The sequence below is a fragment of the Apteryx rowi genome, unplaced genomic scaffold (genome assembly GCF_003343035.1).
Source record: "Apteryx rowi isolate R43461 unplaced genomic scaffold, aptRow1 scaffold_753, whole genome shotgun sequence".
In the NCBI taxonomy this organism is placed as follows: Eukaryota; Metazoa; Chordata; class Aves; order Apterygiformes; family Apterygidae; genus Apteryx; species Apteryx rowi.
In genome coordinates this window covers 134,088-155,798 of record NW_020451042.1, presented here as the reverse complement: position 1 = coordinate 155,798, position 21,711 = coordinate 134,088, and the positions used below count along the sequence as shown (strand labels likewise).

Genomic DNA, 21,711 nt, shown 5'->3' with positions numbered 1-21,711 from the left:
CAGCAAGGACGAGGGCATCCCAACAGCTTACCTTGGTGTTAAAGTACTGGAAGACATTCTTCAGGATGTCCGCTTCGATCCTGGAGAGCACGAGCTCCTTGGGCGCGTACACAGCTACGTATCCGTAGCACAGGATCAGCGTGCTCTTTATCTTCTCCACTTCGTTGTCACTGCGGTCCTGGTACAGCAGATAAGAAAGTTAATTGGGGGAGGCTGTACAACATGTTCTAGGTGACCCTGCTTGAGCAGGGGGGTTGGACTAGATGATCTCCAGAGGTCCCCTCCAACCTCAACCATTCTGTGAGGCTGGTGGAGCACCCAGGGCTAGCTCTTCCAACCCCTTAGGAGGCAGAGGTTTCTGCAGGGCCTCTGTTCAGCTGGAAGCATCTCCAGAAGACAGGGACCCTCAGCACGTGGGTTTCGGACCTGTGCTTCCCTTCCCGTTGGCGGTAGTGGCTACTTCCAGAGTCCCAATGGAGCGTCAGGTGCCTGAGCTGCACTAACAGCTCATCTCCGGCTGAGGCCTGAGTCCCAATTTGCCATCAAGCATTACTCCTTACAGGAATGTAGGGAAGTCACTTGAGCCTGCTGTTATCTACCCTGCTAGAAAGTAGCGCTCATAGCTGCATTAGCCATCGCTGCTGGAGCATTTCACAGGCACCATCCCCAGAGAGCAGCTCACGACAAGGCTCCCTCCGGATCAAGATCCGCAGGGGAGCTCAGCGCTGCCAGGGAAAGGGCTCCCTTAACGTGTGACAGCCTCCTCGCCCACCTCCCCGGCTCTGCACATCTTTCCGGYGCAGCCCAAGGACTCTTCTGCGCCCGGCGCTCTGCCGCTTCCCACCCGTGCCTGCCACGAGCAGGGCGAGCACGCGCCACGGGGCAGCAGCGTGGGCCAAGGCTGCTCTGCTGCCAGCCCTCTCAAGGGCGCTCGGCGCTAATCCCGTCCTTCGCAACCCCATTTTTAGAGGCTGGGAACTAAAACGGCCATCTGGGTCAGAAAAGTCGAGGAAAGGCTTCTACTGCCAACGCTCCGGGCGCAAATCACTCCCCTCTTCCGAGGAGCGCGTAAGGCCATGAGGGGATGGCTGTCAAACGCTAACCCGGGGTAACAGCCAAACCACGCTCTGCATCACACCAGGGTCCCCTCGACGGGTGCAGGAGCCAAGTTACAGCTTATTCGAGCCCACCCAGCAAGCAGGCAGCTTCGCTGGGGTTTGACTCCGCAGGAGTGCAGAGCTGGGAACCAGGATCTCATTCCAGCAGTCTCTAACGCCAGAAAGATCCCTCCAGAGAGGCAGAGGGTATTCCAGCCCCATGCCAAGTACACTGAAGCAGGAAATTAAGTCTTTTCCAGTGGACAGCTCCAGCACACACCATATCCGAAGCAGCCTGCACGTCCCTTTTGCTGCAGGCTGTGCCACAGCAGGGACAGTTTGGCTCTTACCTTGAAGATACTGAACAGTCCCACGGATTTCTTGAAGATATCAGACCTAACAAAGTCTTCCAGCTTGGCGAGAGTCTCCTCCAGGTGATTTATTGCACATATCCCAAAGCAGGAAGCAAGTCCCTGGAGGAAGCGGGGAGAACACATTAGCAGAAAGCTATTAATTCACCAGCCCCAACCGACGTTTTAAAAAAAGCCTGTTTGCTGGTTTARTTCCAGGCATCTGAACCGTGCCCAGCCGAGAGCAGTGCTGGCAGCCAGCGTTCACCTCTCCCAGACAGGGACGTGCCCCCAGGGAATATGGGGCACTCCAACGCYGTCCGTGTCTGGACGGCCCGGCCGGGCCGCAGCGCGCGGAAACCTCACGGCTCAGGAGGAGCTTTCGCTGCTCAGGTCCTGCGCCACGGGGTCCTTGCGCTGCACGGTCGGACGCGACCCGCTCTCCAGGAGACAGGAGCACGGTCGAGTGCTCCGACCGGAGCCAAGAGCAAAGCAGGCTTAGCAGGTCCTGCCTTTCTGTTACAACCTCCAGGAGGTCTAGCAAGCCGGGCTGAAACTCCATAAACAGTTTATTCAAGACAGCCCTCGACAGAGTTGCGTAAACTGGACCAAAGCCAGGCACCATTAGCTTGTGTTTGCGCTGCACTTAAACGSGGCTACACACCAGGGTAACATTCGGCACGGGAGCGTTTGAACAGCGCACGACAGCGCTACGCGGGGCCGCGAGCGGGATGCGGCTCAGCAGGGAGCGCAGAAGGAAAGCGGGGAGTCAGGGGAGGGAGAGCRAGAGCCCTGCCAACGCTCCCAGGGAAGGGATCGGCCCGGAGCAGAGGCAGAGCCGGAGCAAAAGCAACTCCAGGACATCCCTAAGAGATAGCTAAGCCCTCTTGCAGTCCCGCAGGTCTAGCACCACGCGCTGAGCAAGCTCGTTTCTGGCCTAACCCTTGGCACACCAGCCCGTCTCCCTCGCAGCCTCAACTCTGCTTTGCAGCAGGAATCGAGGTAGCATGGAGGCAACCACATCTGCAGAGCTCAGCACAGAGCTTGGCTTCCAGGCAGCCAAGGAGGCTCTGGGCTGGCTATGAAAGTGCTGCAAATCTGGAGAGCAGGGGGAGACACTGCCGCAGAGAGGGAGAGCGGCCCCAGAGCGACCTCGAGCCGCTGGGCTGGAGCCCAGAGGAGCGRGAAGAGCTGGGTCCTCTTCCCTGCGACAGGGACAGGCCATTCCCGGAGAGAGGATCCGGAGCAAGAGCTCCACCTGAGACACCCTGGCTGGCCATGCATCTCTGCTCCAGGGACACGAGCCAACGCCGCAGCGTGGAAGCGGGGAAGGTTTTTGCAATTCGGCTGTACTAATTTAACAGTCAGCTGTCAAGGAACAGCGCTGAACCCACCTGACCACACGGCAAGCCAGGACCGGCAGCCAACAAAAAACTCCTGTTTTTTTTCCTGTGGCACTGGTTTATCTCCCCAAACCTGCGGGGCCACATGAGCCCCAGCCCAAGGGACGCAGCAAGAGCCAAAAGGCCCCTTTCAGCCGCAGCTAGCTGTGCTGTCACGCATGAGCAGAGCCTGGCAGGCCCCCAGGGCTCATGACAGCGATGACAGCTCTGCCCACGAGATGGCACCCGGCAGCAACAGAGCCGGACGGGCTCCCCAAACTCATTCCGGGCCCAGGCACAGCGCTTCTACCCCAGAAACGGGCAGAGTCCTTCCTGGCACCGAAGGATTCTCCCAAGGGAGCAGCTCCATCTGCACGCTCAGGACAGGGAGCTTCCCATCCCAGCCTAGGCCTGCCGCTGCTTGAGGCGGCACCCCAAGGTGACCCCGTATCTCATCTGGCTTCAGGGCCCTCCTGCTGCGAGGCTGCGCTGCAAGCCACGGGCTGGCTCTCCTTACGTCCCAGCTCTGGGTCCGTTCATGCGGACACCACAGACCTATCCTGCAAGGAGCCACGCTCCAAGGGGCACAGTCCTGGGCTAGGCGCAGTAGGACAGGGAAAGGGAAGGTCAGCGTGGCAGGGCTGCTCTCCTGGTGCATCAGGAGGTCCCTTTGAGGGACATTTGGCACAACTCCTCCTCACCTCTCGTTCTGCCTCCTCGTGGTATCTGGCTGTTTCAAGGAGCTCCTGAAGTTGCTTTTGCACGAGGTCTTTGCTTATGCATGCCCCGAGCGTCGTTCCGATGCATTTATAGAGGAAGTTCTGGAAGAGCAAGAGAAACGGCACATCCCCGTGAAGCCAACACGCAGGCGAGCCCCGGAAGGCAGGCTCGGCTAGGTCCCATTTAGACCCCAGGCCTGCTTCAGGAAAGCAGCACACACGCTGCACAGCTCAAGCGCAAAGCTTGCTCCTTGCAGCGCCCCGGAGGGAAGGTGCAGGACAGAGGTCACGCTGCAGAGCAGCGCTCTGTCCCAGGAAGAGCCTTCCGACTGCGGCTCTGAGCTCAGTCTGCAAGTCAACAGCTCTGTCCTGGAATAAGCCATTAACCCTGGAGAGGCACCAAGCCAACTCCAGCCACTAAAGACAAGAACAGGTATAATGAAGTGCTTTTTCCCCTGTGCAGAGAGAAAGAATGAAACCACCAGGGCAGAGGGAGAAATGAGCACAGATTTTCCAGCGCTGCCTCTACAGCCTCCGGTGACTGGACAAGGCAGGCTCAGCCCTGCCTGCTCCTGCAGCAGCCACCTGCACGTGGAAGACCCCTTTCCTTCCCGACCCCCTGCAGCGAGGTCCCCCTTGTCCTCCGTCCTCATGGACCCGGGAGCCTTACAGCCTTGCAGCCTGTCCCTGCACTGACGCACCCAGAAACAAGGCCCTCGGCTCCTCCTCATCTGCGCCAGGTCTTTGCCTGGTTCAGATCGCTTCTCTGCGGCTTAATTACAGCCCCTTTCACAAGCCGGCGCGGTCCTCGGCTGAGCGCTGCCGGCCTGCCGAACCACCCCGCTCCCCTGTGGGATCACCTTCTCCAGCGGAAAGCCGTTGTAGCTGTTCAGCTGCTTGCACATCTCCGTGCCGAACTGGCAAATCCAGGTGTTATCGGACACAGCCGTCAGCGTCTCCTGGAGGAACTGCAGGAGAAAAGACCACCATCAGAAGACATCTTAACAAACCCGCTTCTAGCTAAACGGGGAGTCCCAGTAAGGAGGGGTAAGAACAACAGAATAAAGAAAACGCGGGGAGGGGATGATATCCGTCCCCTCGGCGTTGTAGGCAGCTTGTGTCGGACAAACCTGGAGCCCCGTCCGCACCGAGCGAACGTGCAGCCCCTYGGGATCACCAGAGCCCTTCACAGGCCAGACTACATGCCCCACAGCCATTCCCCCACTCCAGAAACATGCCTTTTTCCTCAGGGTCAGGTCTTTTCCAAGGCGACCTGTACCTAGTTAACACGGCCATCTTCAGAGGAGCAGGATGAACCCTGCCCAGCTTTAATTGCTTCTCCATGCCCTATTTTAAGGTTCTCCAATTAAGTGGGGAGACACACCTGGGACTGGTGTTCTCTGACCCACCAGCAAGCCTGAAAGCTCCTTTTTAACTTCCCCTGCAGGAACTGCAAGTCACCCTAGCCTGCATCTTCGTTTCTGGAGTGACGAGAACCGAAGACGTGACAGTGAATGACAGACAGTCTTTGACCTAACAGCCAGGGCGAACRAAGGCAAACACCTGCCTCTCTCCTGGACCAAAGTCCAACCCYGCACACGCTGCTGCTGACCCGCATGCTAAGCCCCGACTAGCTCCAGCAGATGACAGCGCTGATTTTAACTTGCCCTTTCTCCATCCATTAACTCCACAAGCGCAGAAACCCTTACCAGGAGTAGCTTCTCTTCCCATTCCTTCTGGCACAGGGATTTCTCTGTGTTCTCTAGAAGAAAGCACATTTTTACGCCTGTTTCCCATCCTCACTGTACAACGCGCAGCACGGGCAGAACTATGGGGCCGACAAGCCCAACCGACTGCTCTCCAAACACACGGTGTGCTGTGGGAGACCCACGGCAACATCCATCCTGTGCTTAACAGGCCTAAAAACCTGAGACACAAAGGGAGTCCCACCAGGGATCAGTGGCGGCAGAGTGATTAAAGTCCCTAAAATAGGAAAGACTTTTTTAACACCTTCTTAGGGAGCTTCGATGTACTGAGGGTCATAACCCTACACGTGGGCAGCATCCGGACCCCAATGCTCTGACAGCAGTGAAGCCCCCGTACAGGCGAACTGGGATGGCCGGGGGCTCTCGTCCTAGGACAGAGGTGGCCGGAACAGCCCGGTCGCCTGCGCTCCAGGGCTGCCACCTCCTCACGAGGACAGACTGACCGTCTGCATCCAGAGCGCTGGGGCTCTGCAGCCTCGCACGGGCACGGTCGGACATGCGCAGCCTGGTTCGGGCGAGGTGCTTCCAGCAAAGCTTCTCCCRAGCAGAAGCCTCTTCCTACCTTCGATGTACTCCACTAAGGGAGGAACCTTCTTGCTCCAAAGCTGGTCGAGTGCAGGGTGGACACTATAGTGCAGCACATTCAACAGGCACAGGGCAGCCGTCCCCCGGCAGTCTCCTACGTATGGCTGCGAAGATACAACCTGAAGATTTGGGGATGGAGGAGAAAGGCATCAGCGCAAAGAAAATAATGTCCAGGATATGAAACAAAAACACAGCAATTCAACACTAGAAAGTGACTGGTCTCTACATCTCAACAAAACTGTAGCTGCCTCCTTTTGCTCTAGTTGCCGATAGCAGAAGTGCTGTCAGGAGAGAGCGTCTCTCCATATCCCACGCTCTTCCCCGGGTGAAGAGGAGAAAGAACATTTCTCGCACTTCCACAGGGCAGAGGAACAGTTTTTTCAAAGCCCTGCGACAGTAGCTCGAAATGTGTGCTGACACAACCCACTTACRCGGTTCTGGGTATCTAGAAAGGAGTCTGAGTTCTCATAACCTACATGGAGACAGTCTTAGGGGCAGAGGGAACGGGGATGCACCAAAACCAAGAGGTGCACGGTGCCCGACCCAGTTCTGGAGCCAGACATCTCTCCCTGGAGCAGAGGGAAGAAGCGGGGCAGGGTCCAGCCACGCACCCTACCTGCTGCCTGGGGCAGGCTCCGTGCAGCAGAGCCTAAGCCGCCCTTTCTCTCGCTCCTTAAGGGATGGGGGAGAGGAGGGGGGGCGCTTTCCTTGGATGTGCCAGTAACAAAAGGCAGCAAGAGTTCTGGCGCCAGGCCACTTACCAGCAGTCTTGTAGTTATAGCATAGGGTGAAGGAAGATTTGCTACAAACAGAAGGAAAAAAAAGCATAAGACAGCATCTCTCACTGACGGCTCACGGAGCTGTCTGGTCCCCAAGCTTCCACCTCCCCCAGGTCCGGCCAGGGCGATGCCAGCACTAACCATTCAGGTCGTAACGGATAAGGGACGCGTTTTCTCCCTCCTCTTGCTTCTTCGTCGCCAAATAGAGGAGGCTCTTGCAGAGGGGAGTCAAGGCATTGGTGAACTGGACCGGGGTCACAAACTCCAGGAGGTAGGGCCACAGCACCTGCGGGGAAGAGGAGAGCACCCGCCTTCGCCCACGCTGCCGGCTGCGACGCAGCGGTGCAGAGGGAGCGTCCCGCAGACTCACGTTGTTCATCCGGTCGACGGTCGTGCTGAGGAGAAAAAGCGTATTGACACTGATGCTCTGGACGCTGTCGCTAGCCAAGTCATCGGCGTCTGGCGGCTGCTTCCTGGGCTGCTGGAAGAGAGGGAAAGCGCGGGTCAGCGGGGATGCCGCGGCCAGCCGAAGGCGGCCCGGAAGAGCTCTTGATGACTCCCTCAGCGAACACGTTTCTCCAGCCGTCGAGACAGCATGCTTGGCAAACAGCTCGCCGTCATCAGGAACAGGCAGAACCATCTGGGCCAGAAACCACCTGGTTCAGGGCCTGCCTGCAGCACGTCCTCCAGCCCCCTGCGCTCAGAGGGACCGCGCAGCTCCCGCGGCCCAACCGATCACCCTTCTTGAAGGGCAAAGGGATGATCTGGGCACGCAGACGGTTTTAGCCATGCCCGCGTCTCTGCAGGCCCAGCCAGACACGCAGGGCTTGGGTTGGAGCCAGCCAAGCGCTCGCGCGAGGGAGCTACCCACAGCCAGCAGGCACCAGCCTGCACCCAGCCCGACCACCCGTGGGGTCAAGGAGCCRGCAAGGTCGCGCTCGGCACAGCCCTGCGGCTCCAGCCGGCTTCCTCCAGCRTCGGCAGGAGGAGGAGATGCAGGGAGAGCTGCCCCAACTGCTTCTGCCCCGCTCCGGCAGCGAGCCTCCGCTCCTCCTCGCTCCGGAGGCGGGGACCCCGAGGAGCCATCGGGGGGGAAGGAAAGGGAGGAAGTTATGGCGCTTGAGAGCTGGGACGACGGGGTTGGGAAGACGGACGTCTTAAGGGCGCAAGGTGGGGGTAATCAGTCCCGCCACCCGGTCCCGGAGCCCGGGGAGCCCCGCGGAGGGCTCGGGGCGCAGCATGCAGCGCGGCCAGGCCCGGCGGCCGAGGCGAGGCGAAGCGAAGCGCGCAGGTGCTGCAGSCTGCCCGCCGCACCTCCAAGGACAGCGGCAGCCAGCGGCCGGATTGCAGAGCTCCGCAGGCCGCGCTGCAAGTCCAGAGACCTGGARTCCGTAGCTGCCTCCACCACGGATCTGCAGGGAGCCCGAGACACAGGCGCAGCTGCAGGCGGGGGCTTGCCGCGCTACGCCGGGAGACTTGCCTAGTCCCTCCTGGGTACCTTTCTTTAGGAGTTTTATCCCACCTAGATGTGCTTTCTAGGAAGAGAAAGCAAGTTACTTGGCCACCAGGCTCACGCGCAGCTCGCCAGCAGCTAGGTCCAGCGAGAACAAGGGCCGCAGAACCGACCCCGGCCGCAGCGCTGCACGTCGGCCGGGAGCCGAGCGTGCAACGGGTCTCCGGCGCCTGGCGGGAGCCTTACCGGGTCCGAGGGGAGCGCACACTGGCGGATGAGGTACTCCAGCATCAGCTCGCCCCCGGGCTGCTCCAGGTAGCCGTGGTGAGCCATGGCGCTGATCACCTGCACCATGGCCCGCTTCACCTGCGGGGAGAGCGGTGGGCAGAGCATCAGCGCCAGCGCGGGGGGGGGGGAGACGGGACATGGGGAGCTCTCCGTCTGCTGCAGGAGCTCCCTTGCCGCAGCTGCCCTTAGCTCCTTCCTCCTCGGAAGAGGGGAACTTTATTACGGGTCCTACACGCACCCGGGGCTCTGCCAGCAGCAGGCTCAGCCGTCCGCCCGCTCCCTTCCCCGGGGAGGGGGGAGGTTGCACCGCTCTGCACGTGGCCAATCTGGCAAAACAACCCTGGTGTTTTGCAAGCGGGACGCGCCTCGCGCCCACAAGCTGAGTCACCAGCAGCGCTGCGGCCCGGCCAGGGTCACGGCTTGCGTTCACACGCAGCGCTTGAGGCAGGGCCGCGCTTCCCAGCGGCCACGTCCCTGCCGAAAAGGCCGTCTACCTYGGGCACGCTCTTTGCGACTTGCTTCCTCCGCCTCTGCCGGTGTCAACGCAGCACCGTGCTCCCTCTTTAGCGGGGGGCATCTTTGGGGCACCTTGCGGGCGCTGCCAGAGCCCCAGGCAGGAGGCTCAGGACAGCCAGACCCAGAGCACACGCAGGCGACAGGGGCAGGGTTGTGCCGGGCCCTGGGCATAAACCTCAGCTGCCCTGAAGCAGCCAGCAGAAGGGCAGAATCTCTACTTACCTTATTGTTGCTGTCTTGCAGAGGAAGCTTCATAGAYGCAAGAATAAAGGGCTTTTTAATCTCCATCTGAGAGGCTGAAAAAGAAAAAGAGACTCTGAAGCTTAGTGAACCGCCAGCGCTGCTGAGGACAGACCTGCTGCTCCCGAAGCATCCGCCCTTCCCCAACAGGGACAGGTTTGTCCCTTGCCTCCCCGCAGCTGGCCGGACAGCCAGAGACCRGTTTCCTTCTCCCCAACCTTGCAGCCAAGGATGGATTCACCTTCCCGCCCTGTGGCAGCTCTCCGCTGCCTGCRTAGGGGCAGGAGAGACAGCTTAGGCACAGACAGCCTGCAAGGACCCAGCCACGCTTTAAGTTTGCCCCTGGGAGGCAGCCAGGGCCCATCAAGGGGCACAAKAAAGGAAGGAGCATCCTTCTTTCTTGACGTCCCTGTCCAGCAGGAGCCCGGCCAGCCACGTGGCCGCAGCGGCCCCCGGTACTCACAGGCGCTGTTGATGATCTGCCTCATGATGAGGAGCGTCCCCACGCGGGTCCTCTCGTTGCTGCTCTCCAGCTTCGGGAGCAGGAAGGCCAGCACGCGGTCAGGGAACGAACAAGCTGCAGGAGGGCAAACACACCGTTAGGGACACGCTTCGGCCCCCCCCAGGGGCGGCAGCAGGCCGGTCGCGGGCGCCAGCGCCTTCAGTGCTGCCTCAAGATTTAGGATGCCGGCGCAGCACCTCCTGCAAGGAGCTCTTCTGCCCCAAATATCCCAAGTTTCCCACGCACGAACGCTAGCAGCGAAGGGACATCGCCCAACGCCTGCACAGGGTACAGCAGCAGGGAGCGCAGAGGAGCAGGGTACGTTCAAGGCCGAACTACATTTACTGCCCCTTGTAAGGCTCCGACCAACAGGTCTGACATGCTGCAGCACCTGGGTTTTGAAGAGGAGTCAAAGTAGCCTGCCACAGCTTAAAAAGCTCTGAAGAAACCTTTGGAACTGAACCTGGCGCCTTTGGAAAAGCCCCCACCATAAGAGCACGGTCCCGTGGGAGCCCAGACAGGGTCCAGCTGGCCCCACGCTCCACCCCAGCAGGGCTGCAGCAAGCGAYGCTCTCGCAGGACGCGGGCTGAAGCCAGGATAGAAACCATCATCCTTCCCTCCCTGCCGCCTCCCCACACGGCTAGCAGATGTCCCACAACATCCCCCGTGGCCAGCTTGGGCRAGGGGGTACAAAACCCTCCGTTCGCCACCCAGAACTGGTGGGAGGCTACAGGTTGCCCAGAGAGGTTGTGGAGTCTCCWTCCTTGGAGATRTTCAAAARCCRTCTGGACACGGTCCTGGGCAACGTGCTCTAGGTGACCCTGCTTGAGCAGGGGGGTTGGAYTAGATGGTCTCCAGAGGTTCTGCGATTCTGAGCAAGGACCATGAARCTACCAGAAAACGCCAGCCTCCGCACAACATAACCACACTTCTCACAGGGGTTTAACCCGCACGTGCAAGGGGCTCCAGGACAGCCGTGCCGCGTTGGCCCTTACCGAGGACGGTGAAGCACCGAAGAACCTCCGTGTGATTTTTAACGGTCAGGGGGATAGACGGATCCGCAGGAGCACAGATCTGTCGGAGAAACACGCGGTCAGCGAGTCCACAGCAGGCTGCAGACCCCACGCTGGTCCCGTCTCGCAGGTGGGAAGGCAATACCCCATACCGCACAGACGTGGCGTGCCTGTCAAAGCTAGTCATCAGCAAGTAGTTTCTACAAATAGCACCATTATTGCACTTGATGGTTATAGATCACTTGACCAACACGTGTATTTTAAAGGACAACCTCTCTCTTCTAGACGCTTCCAAGACTCAAAGACTTTAAACTACTAAAAATTGTTTGATTGAGCACGATTTAAGAGTTTAGTAATATGACAGATCTCAAATCCCTGCAGCAGAAGAGTACCGTGGAAGGACTCCAGCCTCGGCAGCCAGAGATCAGGTCCCCACGTGCCGGTGCACAGTCAACAGCCCCTGACTAGTCAATGTCTTGGTTTACTCTTGAAAAAGCAAGCTTTTTTTAAGAAGTCCACAGATTTTGGGTTTTTTTGTTTGTTTTCTCCAAGCTTCTCCATATCCGCGTAGCCAGAGCTGCTCTCGCTTCCGAGAAACTTGACTATTCCTGTGACTCCTTCAACACAGCATATAACAAAGCTTGAGGGGTGGCAACGACACCGGTGAGCAAGGACCTTCTCAGAGCAGAAGCAGAGCCTCCGAGGGGCTCYGCCACGCTTGCTGGGCAGCCCAGCCAGCTGACGCACGCCAGACCGTGATCAAGGTGATAGCGTGCCAGGAGGCAGGATCCCATCCCTGCTTCCAACGTGCTGGGGAACTCCCAGAAACACAGGGAAGTGAGAACAGGAGACCCCCAAGGTGGTGCTCRTCATGGTTGATGATCCATTTGAGCACCATCCCCAGGAGAAGTCAGGGGCAGGACCTGGTGCTCTCCAGGGTTTGGCGCTAGGATGGGAGATGCTGGCTGCACCCTGAACAGTCGGAGGAAGCTGTTCTGGGACTCGTGGCATTCTCCACAGAGCCCAGCACCGGGGCCCGTTCTAACCAGGACACCAGTCCTCCCACACCGTCTCCCATCACGGGAGCTTCCGCGTGGGAGGAGCGAGCCCCACGGGTGACCAACGCCACCGGCTGACACCACGGGAGYCCTTGTCCAAGGTTCCTCCTCGCAGCTCAGACGAGAGGATTTCCGCACCACGTGCTGCTGCTCCGCGCGGCTCCTTCACTGCAGCAGCCTGAACTGTTTTTAAGCAAATCCCCGGATCAGGTCAGGCAGGACAAAGCTCTAAAGGCTCGAAACGGAAAGAGCCGAGCAGGCTGCGCGTCCCATCTCAGGCTGGCTTGAGAGAAACCTCGAGCAGTCTAAGCTTACGGCGAACTCYGGTGCTACTGCTCCCACGAAACCGCAGCTTCGCCCCCCTCCGTCCTCCTGCCCGGAGCCGCTCGCCCCCGAGCCCCTTACCTGGGGGTGCAGGGTGCCCAGCAGGGAGTCCAGCTGCACGTCGAGGCTGCGGCTGCCGATGTTGACGGAAGCTTCCAGGATCTGGCAGAGGCTCTGCTCAGCGAGAGATCACTTTGYAGTTAGCACGGGGAAAGGACTCGGCACTCCGAAGGAGGACAGAGGACCGGGATCCGCGTGCTAGGTCAGCATAGGCCAGCCCAAGGGGAAGGACCGCAGGTGAGAGCCATCACCACGATCCCACCGTGACTACAGCTAGCAGCACAGCCCAGCTGGAAGTTCCCAGAAGCTGCGAGATACTTGCACGAGACCAGCTACCATTTCTGTGGCCAGAGACATGCTGGCAGATCACACGCAGACCGAGCCAYGGCTGGGTGCGCGGGTGAGAACCGAGTACCAACCACGGTACCAGGACATGGCACGGCTCAGAGGGGCAGCAGAGAAGGCTGCAGCCCACCTCGTCCAGCCAGGTTTTTAGGGACAACCATGCAACACCGAGGCTCAGTAGCAAGATGGATCACAACACGGGGAGGAGTCTCTTGTAAGAGAGAGAGGTGGTGGAGTCTCCATCCTTGGAAACGTTCAAAAAAGGCAACTGCAGCCCAGTCTAACTGGGYGGAGGCTCCGTGCGAGCTGCACGGCACCATCAGCAAGGTAAGGGCTRAGACCCTTCTGCTGCTGCAGCCGCACGCTGCGCTCAAGGACCAGCGGAGCCGCTGCTCAGCAGTCCCTCCGCGTTCGCGGAAAGCCATCCGCACTCCCAAGCAACRCTCCGACCAGGCTGACACGGGACAGCGCTGCAGCACATCCCTATTCGGGGAATGGAGCCGACCCTTAGGGCGACAAGGAGCAAACCGAGCAGGTGAGCCCGGTCTCCGCTGCGTTTGCCCAGCGGGCAAGGAAGGAGGAGAGAGCAGAGCTCCTCACAGCACCCACCCCACGCTCCCAGCRAGGCTCCCACCGGACAGGGTCGGGGACGGGTCCTCAGCCCGCGACACCGGCATGCAACGCCGCTTACCTTGGATATGTAGAAGGCCTCCGCGTGCTTCTTGTAGAGGGCAAGAATGCCGGGGATCAGCTTGGGGAGCTGCTCCTCAAGCTTTTCACTGGGCATCAAGTAACTCATAGGTCCGATGGCCTCCACCACCGCCAGCCTCAGCTGYGGAGAGAGATCACACCCTGCGTCAGTTTGGCCCGAATCCTGCACTACCATTGCTCCACCACCGCAGAGCTGCTGTTCCTCAGGCCCTACGTTAGAGCCAGGGGCTCATTTTTCTGGGAGCCGCGTCCTTACTGCAGGGACGCAGCCGAGAAGCAGCGAGACGGAGAGCGGGTTAACAGCCCTGGTGCTTGCACCAGCCAAGCGCCCCCGCACGCAGCTCCCACCGCGCCATCGGTCCTCGCGGGCATCGCCCTCGCACCTTGGCTTCCCGGTGCTGCAGCCAGCTGTTGAAGAGCACTTCGTAGGCGCTGAAGATCTCGTTGGAGAAGGTGTCCTTCCTGACCGTGGGGTCTGGGGCCTGGTCCAAGTTCGCCAAGTATTCCTGGATGCTCTCGCTGAAGTGCTGCAGAGCTACGAGACAGAACCGCTTATTTAGGCTCTCCGCGCCTACAAGGCGGCGTTTGTTTTAGCCCGACGGAAAGCAGATGGTCGAAGTGCYGTTTTACCGGGCAGCGTCTCAAGGGATAGCACGTGCACCAGGACTCTTTCTGGCAAGCTTCAGACACCTGCCGAGAGAGGCCCCGGCTGCGAGGGATGCTGGCAGATCGCCACGCGAYGGAGACACCACACTGCTTTTCTGCTCGCTGTTCGGGGACGGGTGCAAYAGCTCCAGAGACTCGACCCCATCGTTCAGCCATCGGGGGTCCGTATTAGCCACACGGGTATTCCTAGGCGCTCGTTAGCTAGGCCAGCCAGGCGTTACAGCCCCTCGGGCGCGCGCAAGTCGGCACAGGTCCTCACCTCAACCGGTTGTTCTAGTCCCCGGGCCGGCAAGCGTTGCATGTGAACCCGTATTATTTTTTCTCTTGCAACTCGGACCAGCGATTAGAGCATGTCTGCGCAGAGGCACGGTTCCTGGCTCAAACGCAAGACTGGCGCTAAAACTATTGGAAGGGATGTCTAGCTTCCATCTTCCCCCTTAGTCGTGGCTTTACGCAGCTCCCCAGCTAGCCAAGGGGTCACCCACCACCAGGAAACATCCCAGCCGGCAGCACCCAAGGGTTGGACACGCTCCCCTCGTTTTACTTTGGGAGTTCCCCGGCAGCTGGAGGCACCAGCGGGCGCGTGCACGGACCCTTTCCACCTGCGGACCACGGGTGGTCTCGCGAGCTCTGCTCGCTCGTGCCGTCCCTAGCCAAAAAGGGYCCCCAGCGGCCGGGAATTATTTCCCTCCTAGCTCACGCCGAGCCGCCAGGCCCCGAAATGCTCTTGCACAAACAGAATTAACTCTCGTGAGCTGGACGCCTCCATCCCGGAGGCATTTCCCTTCCTTAATCCCCTCGATACGCAACTAGWCTCTCTTAGCTTAGCTCCTCTTCACCACCGGCGTTGGAGCAAGGTGAGCGGCCCCAGCTCGCCGAGGCAGCGATCCGCTACCGACCGCGAAACACGAGTTTTGCAACCGCGGGCGCCAAGGTCAACGCGTCACCGGCCTCCTGCGGGGACCAGGCGCCACGTCGCACCTGGGCACCATGCCCAGAGCCTCCCCAGGGGCCAGCGGCGGGAGACGGCCGGCGTCGGCATCGCGACGGGCTGCGGAGCGTCTGGAGCACGAAGCGGCACCGAGAGCTCCGCCACGGAGGGGAGCTCGCCCCGCCGGCCCCCGATCGCTGCACCGGGACCTCGTCCCCGCTGTCCGGTCCTGAAGACTCCAAGCTTTCAGCTGTGCCCACGGGACCGCGCTGGCCATATCCGGCATCGTGGGGGCAGGAGAGCTCAACACAATTCCTGGAGCCCCGCGGACCGGGAGGAGGCGAACCGACCGTCTCCAGCCCCCGCGGCCGACGCTCATGCGGATCACGGGTTAAACGCACCCACGCTGGCTAAAGTTATTACCCCGACGGGAGGAGGAAGCGGGCTCCGGGGGAGGAGGAAGCAGAGCAGCACGGGGAGCTCCCGAGACGGGAGCCGGGGCGCCGAGGCTCGCGCGTCGGGACGAGCATCGGGTTTTCAGCCCGATAGGATCGGAGAGGCTGAGTCACCCGCTCCTCACCCGGTGACCTCGCACCGGAGCTGGATTACTGCCGTCACGCGCCTTCCAGCTCCGCTCCCCAGCTAGCGGCGTCCGAGCAATAAGCGCCGCTGGCAGGAGGGATCGTCGCCTTCGGGGCTAAGCCCTGCTCTTCCGGAACRGAAAACACCGTCCGAGGGTCCTCCGCTAGCTTAAATCCAGGCGGATGATGAGACAACGTTATGTCTTCTCCCCCCCCTTCAAAAAAAGGCACTGGTCGGGAGATGCTCACTCGGGGAGCTCGTTATTCCAGCCAGCGAGGCTTTGGGACGCACCTGGGAAGCTCGCTCCCTTTGCTTTCCGTCTGCTGGAATCGCCGCTTCCCGGCACTCTCCAGGCTCAGAGAGCAGCATCTTGCCGACGATCCCGGCGCCASCACCGCAGGGATCGCGTCTCCGAGCTCTCCTCGCCGCCTCCACATCCAGCCCAACCCGGGCTCAGCCGCCGCTCCCGAGGCTGGCGCATCCCCGCCGCGCCACTCAGATCCACGCGGCCACCCCAGCGGAGACCCACCGGGGTTCCACCGGCTCCAGCTCCGTGAGGAGCAGCCGAGAGGGACCGAGCCCCTGAGGGCTGCGGGGGCAACGCTTGACCGTTCCCAATCCGCTCGCTCCTCTTGCGCCCTCCAGCACGGTCGATCCCGCAAGTCCCGGCAGCGTGTTTGAGAATCCGTGTGTTCAAGGCTACAAGAGGGTCCAAGCACTTTCCGAAAGCAAACAAACTGACCGTGCTTCAGCAGAGCAGCGGTTACGACAGGGCACGCGTGATGATCCAGGACAGTAGGTTTATCTTCTCCATTTGGTCCCGAGAATAGAGTACATCAAGGTTTAACGAAGCGATTAACATATTACTGGAAACTACGAAGAAGGAAAGAGCTACTGACGCTGGAARAGTGCTCAGRAAAAAAGCCACCTGAACCTCAAGAYKGAGTTTTAACCTTCTGCAGACCCATCTGGGCTGGGTTCCCTGCAGGATCCTTCCCATCGCTTCCTAACGCGTTTGAACAGAGGATCTTTTCTCTGCCGGGCCGGGCGCCTTTGATAAAGGGTCTCAGACGGAAACAACACCAGGCTTCCTGCCGGGCTCTGTCTATCAAGATGTAATCTGATATCCACGGTCAGCCCCAGGCAAACCGAACCGCCTGAGCCGCCTGCACTAACAACCTTCACGGCTGAAGCGGTGCAAGACTCCGGCTACGTTTGAACAGCTCTTACACCCTTTGCCRGCCGGTTGCTGCCTTTTCCCTCGCAATCTAGACAACGCCGGCTCTCCAACCCGATRCCGAGCCACCGCCGCTGCCCGAAGCGGCTGCGTAAGGAGGACGCTGCGTGTTCACAGAGATTACCTGACCTTGGCTCGAGCCTTCGGAAAGCAGGCACGCATGGAAGCGCTTCGAGATTTACGTCTTCTTGYTTTGGGCTAAATATAATAGAAGAGGAGCTCTTAAGGTTGAAGCAGCACTTCACTTCTAACAGGGTGACGCCGCTGCTCCAGCGCCGCTCGCGGTATCCGCTGGAGCCTTTGAACCAGCTCTGCCCCAGAAGCGGGAAGAAAACCACCGGTTCTGCRGATCCTCTGCCAGACATTCACGAGGCCACAGTTTTGCAACCATTTCCCAACAGCGAAGCGGCTCCATCCCCTCACGCACGGCGACGAGCCGCCCGCAAGGTCCCACCGTGCCCTGGCGGAGGCGGATTAGCTCCTACTAGAGACRGGGGGGAACCAAATCAGCGGTTTGTCAGCCCTGCAAGCGGTGGTACTTGCGGGTCAAACGCCGGGTGGGACACGCAGGGACAGAGCCGAGCTAGTGCTCTCCCTGCCCGCACATGTGGGTCTCAGCCCAGGGAGCCCCGGCACCRACCCAGCACACGAATACCAGCAGCGGCCGTCAACAAGCCCAAAACCGGAGGAGGACTTTAGAGGAAACCAAGCGTGTGACATCCTTCCAGCCCACCAGAAAAAAGTGTCATATCCTGAAACCAGTTYGCGAGAACGACAGAAGCGGCTCGAATAAGAGCTGCCCTAGAACAGTCGTTGCGTTAGATCCTCTTAGCACTTTCCTACCAGGGCGAATATTTGCGCTCCTGGAAGGTGCCAGGCTTAAGTGGGTCTCGAGTAGCCCTTTCCTCCCCCATCCCTCCCTGCCTTCACCTCCATCCGAGTCAGGACGGCTTGGGAGCGAGGAGACCCTTCGCATTCGCCGGCTGTTGGCCAGAGCAGAAAGSCGAGGGTGCCACCGCTCTTCGGGCTATGAAACAGGAGCAGTGGAGATCAGCTCGCGGATGGAAAAGGCCTTTTGCTGAGCTCCTGTGACCTAGAGCTGGCAGCCGTACATCCCTGCCCAGAGACAGCCAGGTCCCCACACCCGGACATTTAGGAAAGCTCTGTCCTAACCAGCCCTCCGGTCCCAGACCGAGGTCTCTTCCAACGGAAGAAGTCTTCCACAACACGTCCAAGATCACTACGGTCTCAGAAGAGCTGGAAAAACCTTACCGTAGCAAAACACGGACTTCATGTGGTCCTGTTTGGCCATTCCCAGCATCGGCAGCATCGTCCCGAGGATGGAGTTCAGAAAAGGCACCATTCCAAACACTGCGGGGAGAAAAGGGGAGAGTTTCGCTCGCAGCCCGCAGCACAGTGCCGCTACGCAACCAGCAGAACCCAAGCAGGAAGGAGACCAAGCAAGACGACACCTAAAGAAACTCGGCTCACTGCAGCCAGCGGTCTGCTGGCAGAATTGAATTGCGGGAGGCCCGGTTTTGCCATAAAATAAATACAGACAGCCCCAAACGAGCGCCGGCAGCCCCAACACGTGGTAGCGGCAGAAGCTCACAGCCCTTCGAGCCCCTGAAGTTTACAACTGTTCCCAAACAAAGCCGGCGAGGTGCCCAAGTCCCACTCGCTGCTGGCGTCTGATTAGTCAGGAGACCTTTCTGCTGCCAGAGAACTGGTTCTCCGTTGGTGAAGAGAGCCCCATCCTCGAAATATCGCTTTTAACTTAGTCTTTAGGGGGATGGCTGGAGACAAGCCCAGCTGGGGAAACCGAGCAGAGAACCACCGCATGGTAGCGAGGCAAGGAAGCAGCTAAGGAAGCAGGACAGGTAGCTCCAGCTCCCTCTGTCTCTAAGCCACAAATATTTTTAAAGCGATTCTGTCGAAGTGTGAAAGCAAGCTACGCCGGATTTCTAAATTCAGTGCACTTTTGCACGGGCTCAGCTCTGCCGCGCTCCCGAGGCGCGTGCGAGGGAGCTCCAACRGCAGCAGCCGGCGCTCGGTCAGGACACGGAGCCCTGCGTCTCCCCCCTCTGCCAGGAATAACTTCCCCAGCCGCAGACGGGAGACGTACCAGCAGCTCAAGGGCAGAATCCAGGCCTCCGTGGCGGCGTTCCCTCTTTTCTAGGGCACCGCTGGGAGCCGGGAGCTGTGCTCAGACACCGGGGAGCACGTGGCGCGGGGCCAGGCAGCTCCGATGCTGCCCGCTTCCTGACGAGCGCGGCAGGAAACGGAGGGGGGATTTTGTTCATTTTTTGTTGGTTTTTTTTTTTCAAAAAGCAGGCTAGCTGCTCGCCATGCCCAGCGCTGCGGAGGCGCCTCACCTCGGAGCTGCTCCGGGCAGGGCACGAGTTGCAACGCCCTGCCCAAAGCGCACGCGCTATTCCTGGCGACGAAGACCGGCGACCGCCCGCGGAGAAGGCGGGACGCCGACTCACCGTTCGACACGGAGAGGTTGGCGAAAGTCTGCATGACGAAGTAGTGCGGCAGGATGCCCGGCTGGAACTTGGTGAGCGCCTCCTCCATCACCTTGTTGATGAAGCGCTGCCCCACGGCGACGAGGACGTCGCTGGCGGCCTGCTGCCACTCGCGGACGACTTCCTGGCTCAGGCGGGACAAAAACCACCTCAGACACGGTCTCCCCCGGCAAAAGGCTCTTGCAGCCCGTTCCCAGCCCTCCCTCCCKGACGGGGAGAAAGGGCCCGGCGGAGCGGAACGACACGACAGCGGCAGCCCCGGCTTTCGGGTCGTACCTTCGACTTGGTCATCTCGTTAGAYGCCAGAAAGATGACCACCTTCGCCGTGCTCTTGTCCAGGAGGGCAATGTTGTTCTTCACCACCGTCTCCATCGCCTTCAGGATTATCACCCGGTGAGGAAAGGCCAGCTGCAAGGGAGGAGAAAGCGGACGGTCGGCCGAGCACGCGCACCGCGGCTCCCCCGGGGCGAGCAAGACACCGCATGGCCCGGAGCCGCCGCGGCTGCAAGGCACCGGAACGCTCCTCGCTCCCAGCGAGCGTTTCTGGTCCGCAGCAGTGTGTTACCGCCGTTTCTCCAACGGCTACCCAACAACCGCAGCGCCTTGGGACAAGCCCATCGCCGTCTTAGCCCACGTGTCCCCAGTTTCCTCCTGCGGGTGCCGATGCAGCCGGCAATCCAGAGCCCGCCGGAGGCGTGCTGCATCCCGCCGGCACCCCCGGGAGCGCGCGGCGCGGGCCTGTACCTTGTCGTGCTGCCGGAGGTACTCGTCGCAGGCGTGGAGGATCTCCTCTGGCTCCGATTCCCCCAAGTGGCACAGCGCGTTGTAGATCTGCTCCTGCACCAGCGGGTCCTTATCCGTCGTGGCATCCATCAGCGTCGTGGAAAGCCCTGAGTAAAACAAGCGCGCGGGACGGTTTTTACCATCCTCCGAGCATCTCTTGGACTAACGAGAGCAGCAAACGAGCAGGAAGAGCCCACACGAGGCATTCGGGTACCCGCGGGAGGGGGACGCACAGGCGGCGACCGCTGTGCACCGAAATCGGTCCTAGCCCTGGAGCGCCACGAGCAACGCATCGCTCCCAAGCGGAGGCTCTGCTCCAAGAGGTTAACTGCTCTTACGGAGCAGCGAAGTCCTCGCCGGGGCCTTTGCAATAACAAGGTTAATTAGTTTTGGAGCAGCCTTCCTGCAAACGCTCCACGAAAAGCTGCTACAGACCAGGGGGGCCAACGCTTGCATCAGGCGTCGCATCTCCGGAACGAGAGCGTCCCGCCGGGACCAGAGCCCCCACAAAAGGCCACGCGCAGCTGACGCCACGTCTGATGCTTCCGGATCCACGTAAGCAATGTGCCGTGCAGGGAGGCTGGCAAACGGTCCCGGCCTCCGGCTGCGCTCCAGGGCACGTCGCGCTTCGGACGGGAGATGTATTATCCCCCCAGGTCACCCCCACGCCAACCCACCCCTTGCCGGCCGTTTAATTAAGCCAGACCGTTCTTCGCTGCCTTAGCGCTGGATTAATTTCAAAGCTGGTTGGGATTATTTTAGGAAAGGCAGGCAGGCTTGCACCAGTTTAAGCATTTAAAGACTATTCAAGCTTGCACAATCTGCGGTAGGAACAAGGCTGGGGATTAATTTCCAGGGTGAGGAATTGCTGCGCACGGAGAGCTGATCCCTCCTTTCTATCCCCGAGAGGGCCATTTCGCGCGCGTGCCCAGCCCTGTCCGCGAGACCTCCCAGGCGGACCACATCCCCAGGGACCCGGCAGGCTCCTGCGCCGCATCCCTCGCTCCGAACCGGCTCCAGCAGCCGTTCGAGAGGCGCCCGCACTTACGCCTTATCCGCGACTCCGCCATGCTCCGCGTTTTCAGCTTCCCCACCAGCAGAAGATAGTTGGCAGCTTCCTGCGTCTCCAAAGCGGGAATCCCTGGGGAACCTATTTTTACGTGCTCTCTTCGCTCCGGCGGAGAGGACCGTTTGCGATGGGAGCCGGCGCCGGAAAGGCAGCGAAGCGGAGGCGGCGCTCCGAGCCAGCCGCGGGGATGGCCAAATACCAAATTCTTGCAAGGGGATAGTCGCTCGCCCGACCTCCGTTTCCGAGACGCGGGCGAGCACCGCGCTCTTCAATCCCATCGGTTTCCCAGGAATTGTCTCTATGGAGGCCAGGCCCAGAGGGAACACATCCGGAGTTCAACCCTCCTCAGCTTCTTCTTTCTCGACCTGCAAGCAGGAGGACGTTGCACAGAAGGAAAGAAAACTTTCACTCAGAAACCTAGAACATCCGATACCGCGTTCTCACACGTTATCGTGAGGAATCGCCGTCCGCATCCACAGCCCCCAGAGGCGGACTGCCGCTCGGCAGGGGACCCGGAGGAGGCCCGTCAGCCAGCGCCCGGCTGCTGCAGGCAGGAAGGGCTGCCGAGGGGCYGAGCTCCCGCTGTTTGCTCCAAAAAGCGCGACAACAGGAGCAGCGGAGGAGGAGGAGGGAGCAGCCACGGGCGGCCCGAGCCCCACGGTGCCTCCCTGCCCGGCCCCCGGCAGCCAGCGAGTCCCGCGTGCCCGGGAAGGCGGGCGGCACCCG

The 21,711-nt window shown here is 60.5% G+C and overlaps 1 protein-coding gene across 7 annotated transcripts in view; it reads right to left on the bottom strand.

Annotated features, from left to right (window-relative positions):
* The window catches only part of MROH1 (maestro heat like repeat family member 1), a 46,325-nt gene extending 24,934 nt beyond the window's left edge, over positions 1-21,391 (bottom strand). Inside the window, exons 1-22 of one of the 7 annotated variants that reach the window (XM_026088134.1) lie at positions 20,965-21,391; positions 19,878-20,023; positions 19,410-19,541; positions 19,095-19,257; positions 17,878-17,976; positions 13,573-13,724; positions 13,170-13,310; positions 12,155-12,247; positions 10,674-10,752; positions 9,639-9,752; positions 9,158-9,231; positions 8,378-8,497; positions 8,061-8,213; positions 7,049-7,159; positions 6,820-6,964; positions 6,661-6,701; positions 5,877-6,018; positions 5,258-5,310; positions 4,409-4,516; positions 3,531-3,650; positions 1,448-1,570; positions 32-178 (exon numbers count right to left, since the gene is read on the bottom strand). In XM_026088134.1, coding sequence (XP_025943919.1) covers positions 32-178; positions 1,448-1,570; positions 3,531-3,650; positions 4,409-4,516; positions 5,258-5,310; positions 5,877-6,018; positions 6,661-6,701; positions 6,820-6,964; positions 7,049-7,159; positions 8,061-8,213; positions 8,378-8,497; positions 9,158-9,231; positions 9,639-9,752; positions 10,674-10,752; positions 12,155-12,247; positions 13,170-13,310; positions 13,573-13,724; positions 17,878-17,976; positions 19,095-19,257; positions 19,410-19,541; positions 19,878-20,023; positions 20,965-20,986 — 2,478 coding nt within the window. In that variant the 5' untranslated portion in view covers positions 20,987-21,391. Of the gene's footprint in view, positions 1-31; positions 179-1,447; positions 1,571-3,530; positions 3,651-4,408; positions 4,517-5,257; positions 5,311-5,876; positions 6,019-6,660; positions 6,702-6,819; positions 6,965-7,048; positions 7,160-8,060; positions 8,214-8,377; positions 8,498-9,157; positions 9,232-9,638; positions 9,753-10,673; positions 10,753-12,154; positions 12,248-13,169; positions 13,311-13,572; positions 13,725-15,659; positions 16,165-16,734; positions 16,992-17,877; positions 17,977-19,094; positions 19,258-19,409; positions 19,542-19,877; positions 20,024-20,964 lie in introns of those variants that run through there. The other 6 variants (XM_026088133.1, XM_026088128.1, XM_026088130.1 and 3 more) reach the window with 6 other exon arrangements.
* Between the last annotated feature and the right edge of the window lie 320 nt (positions 21,392-21,711).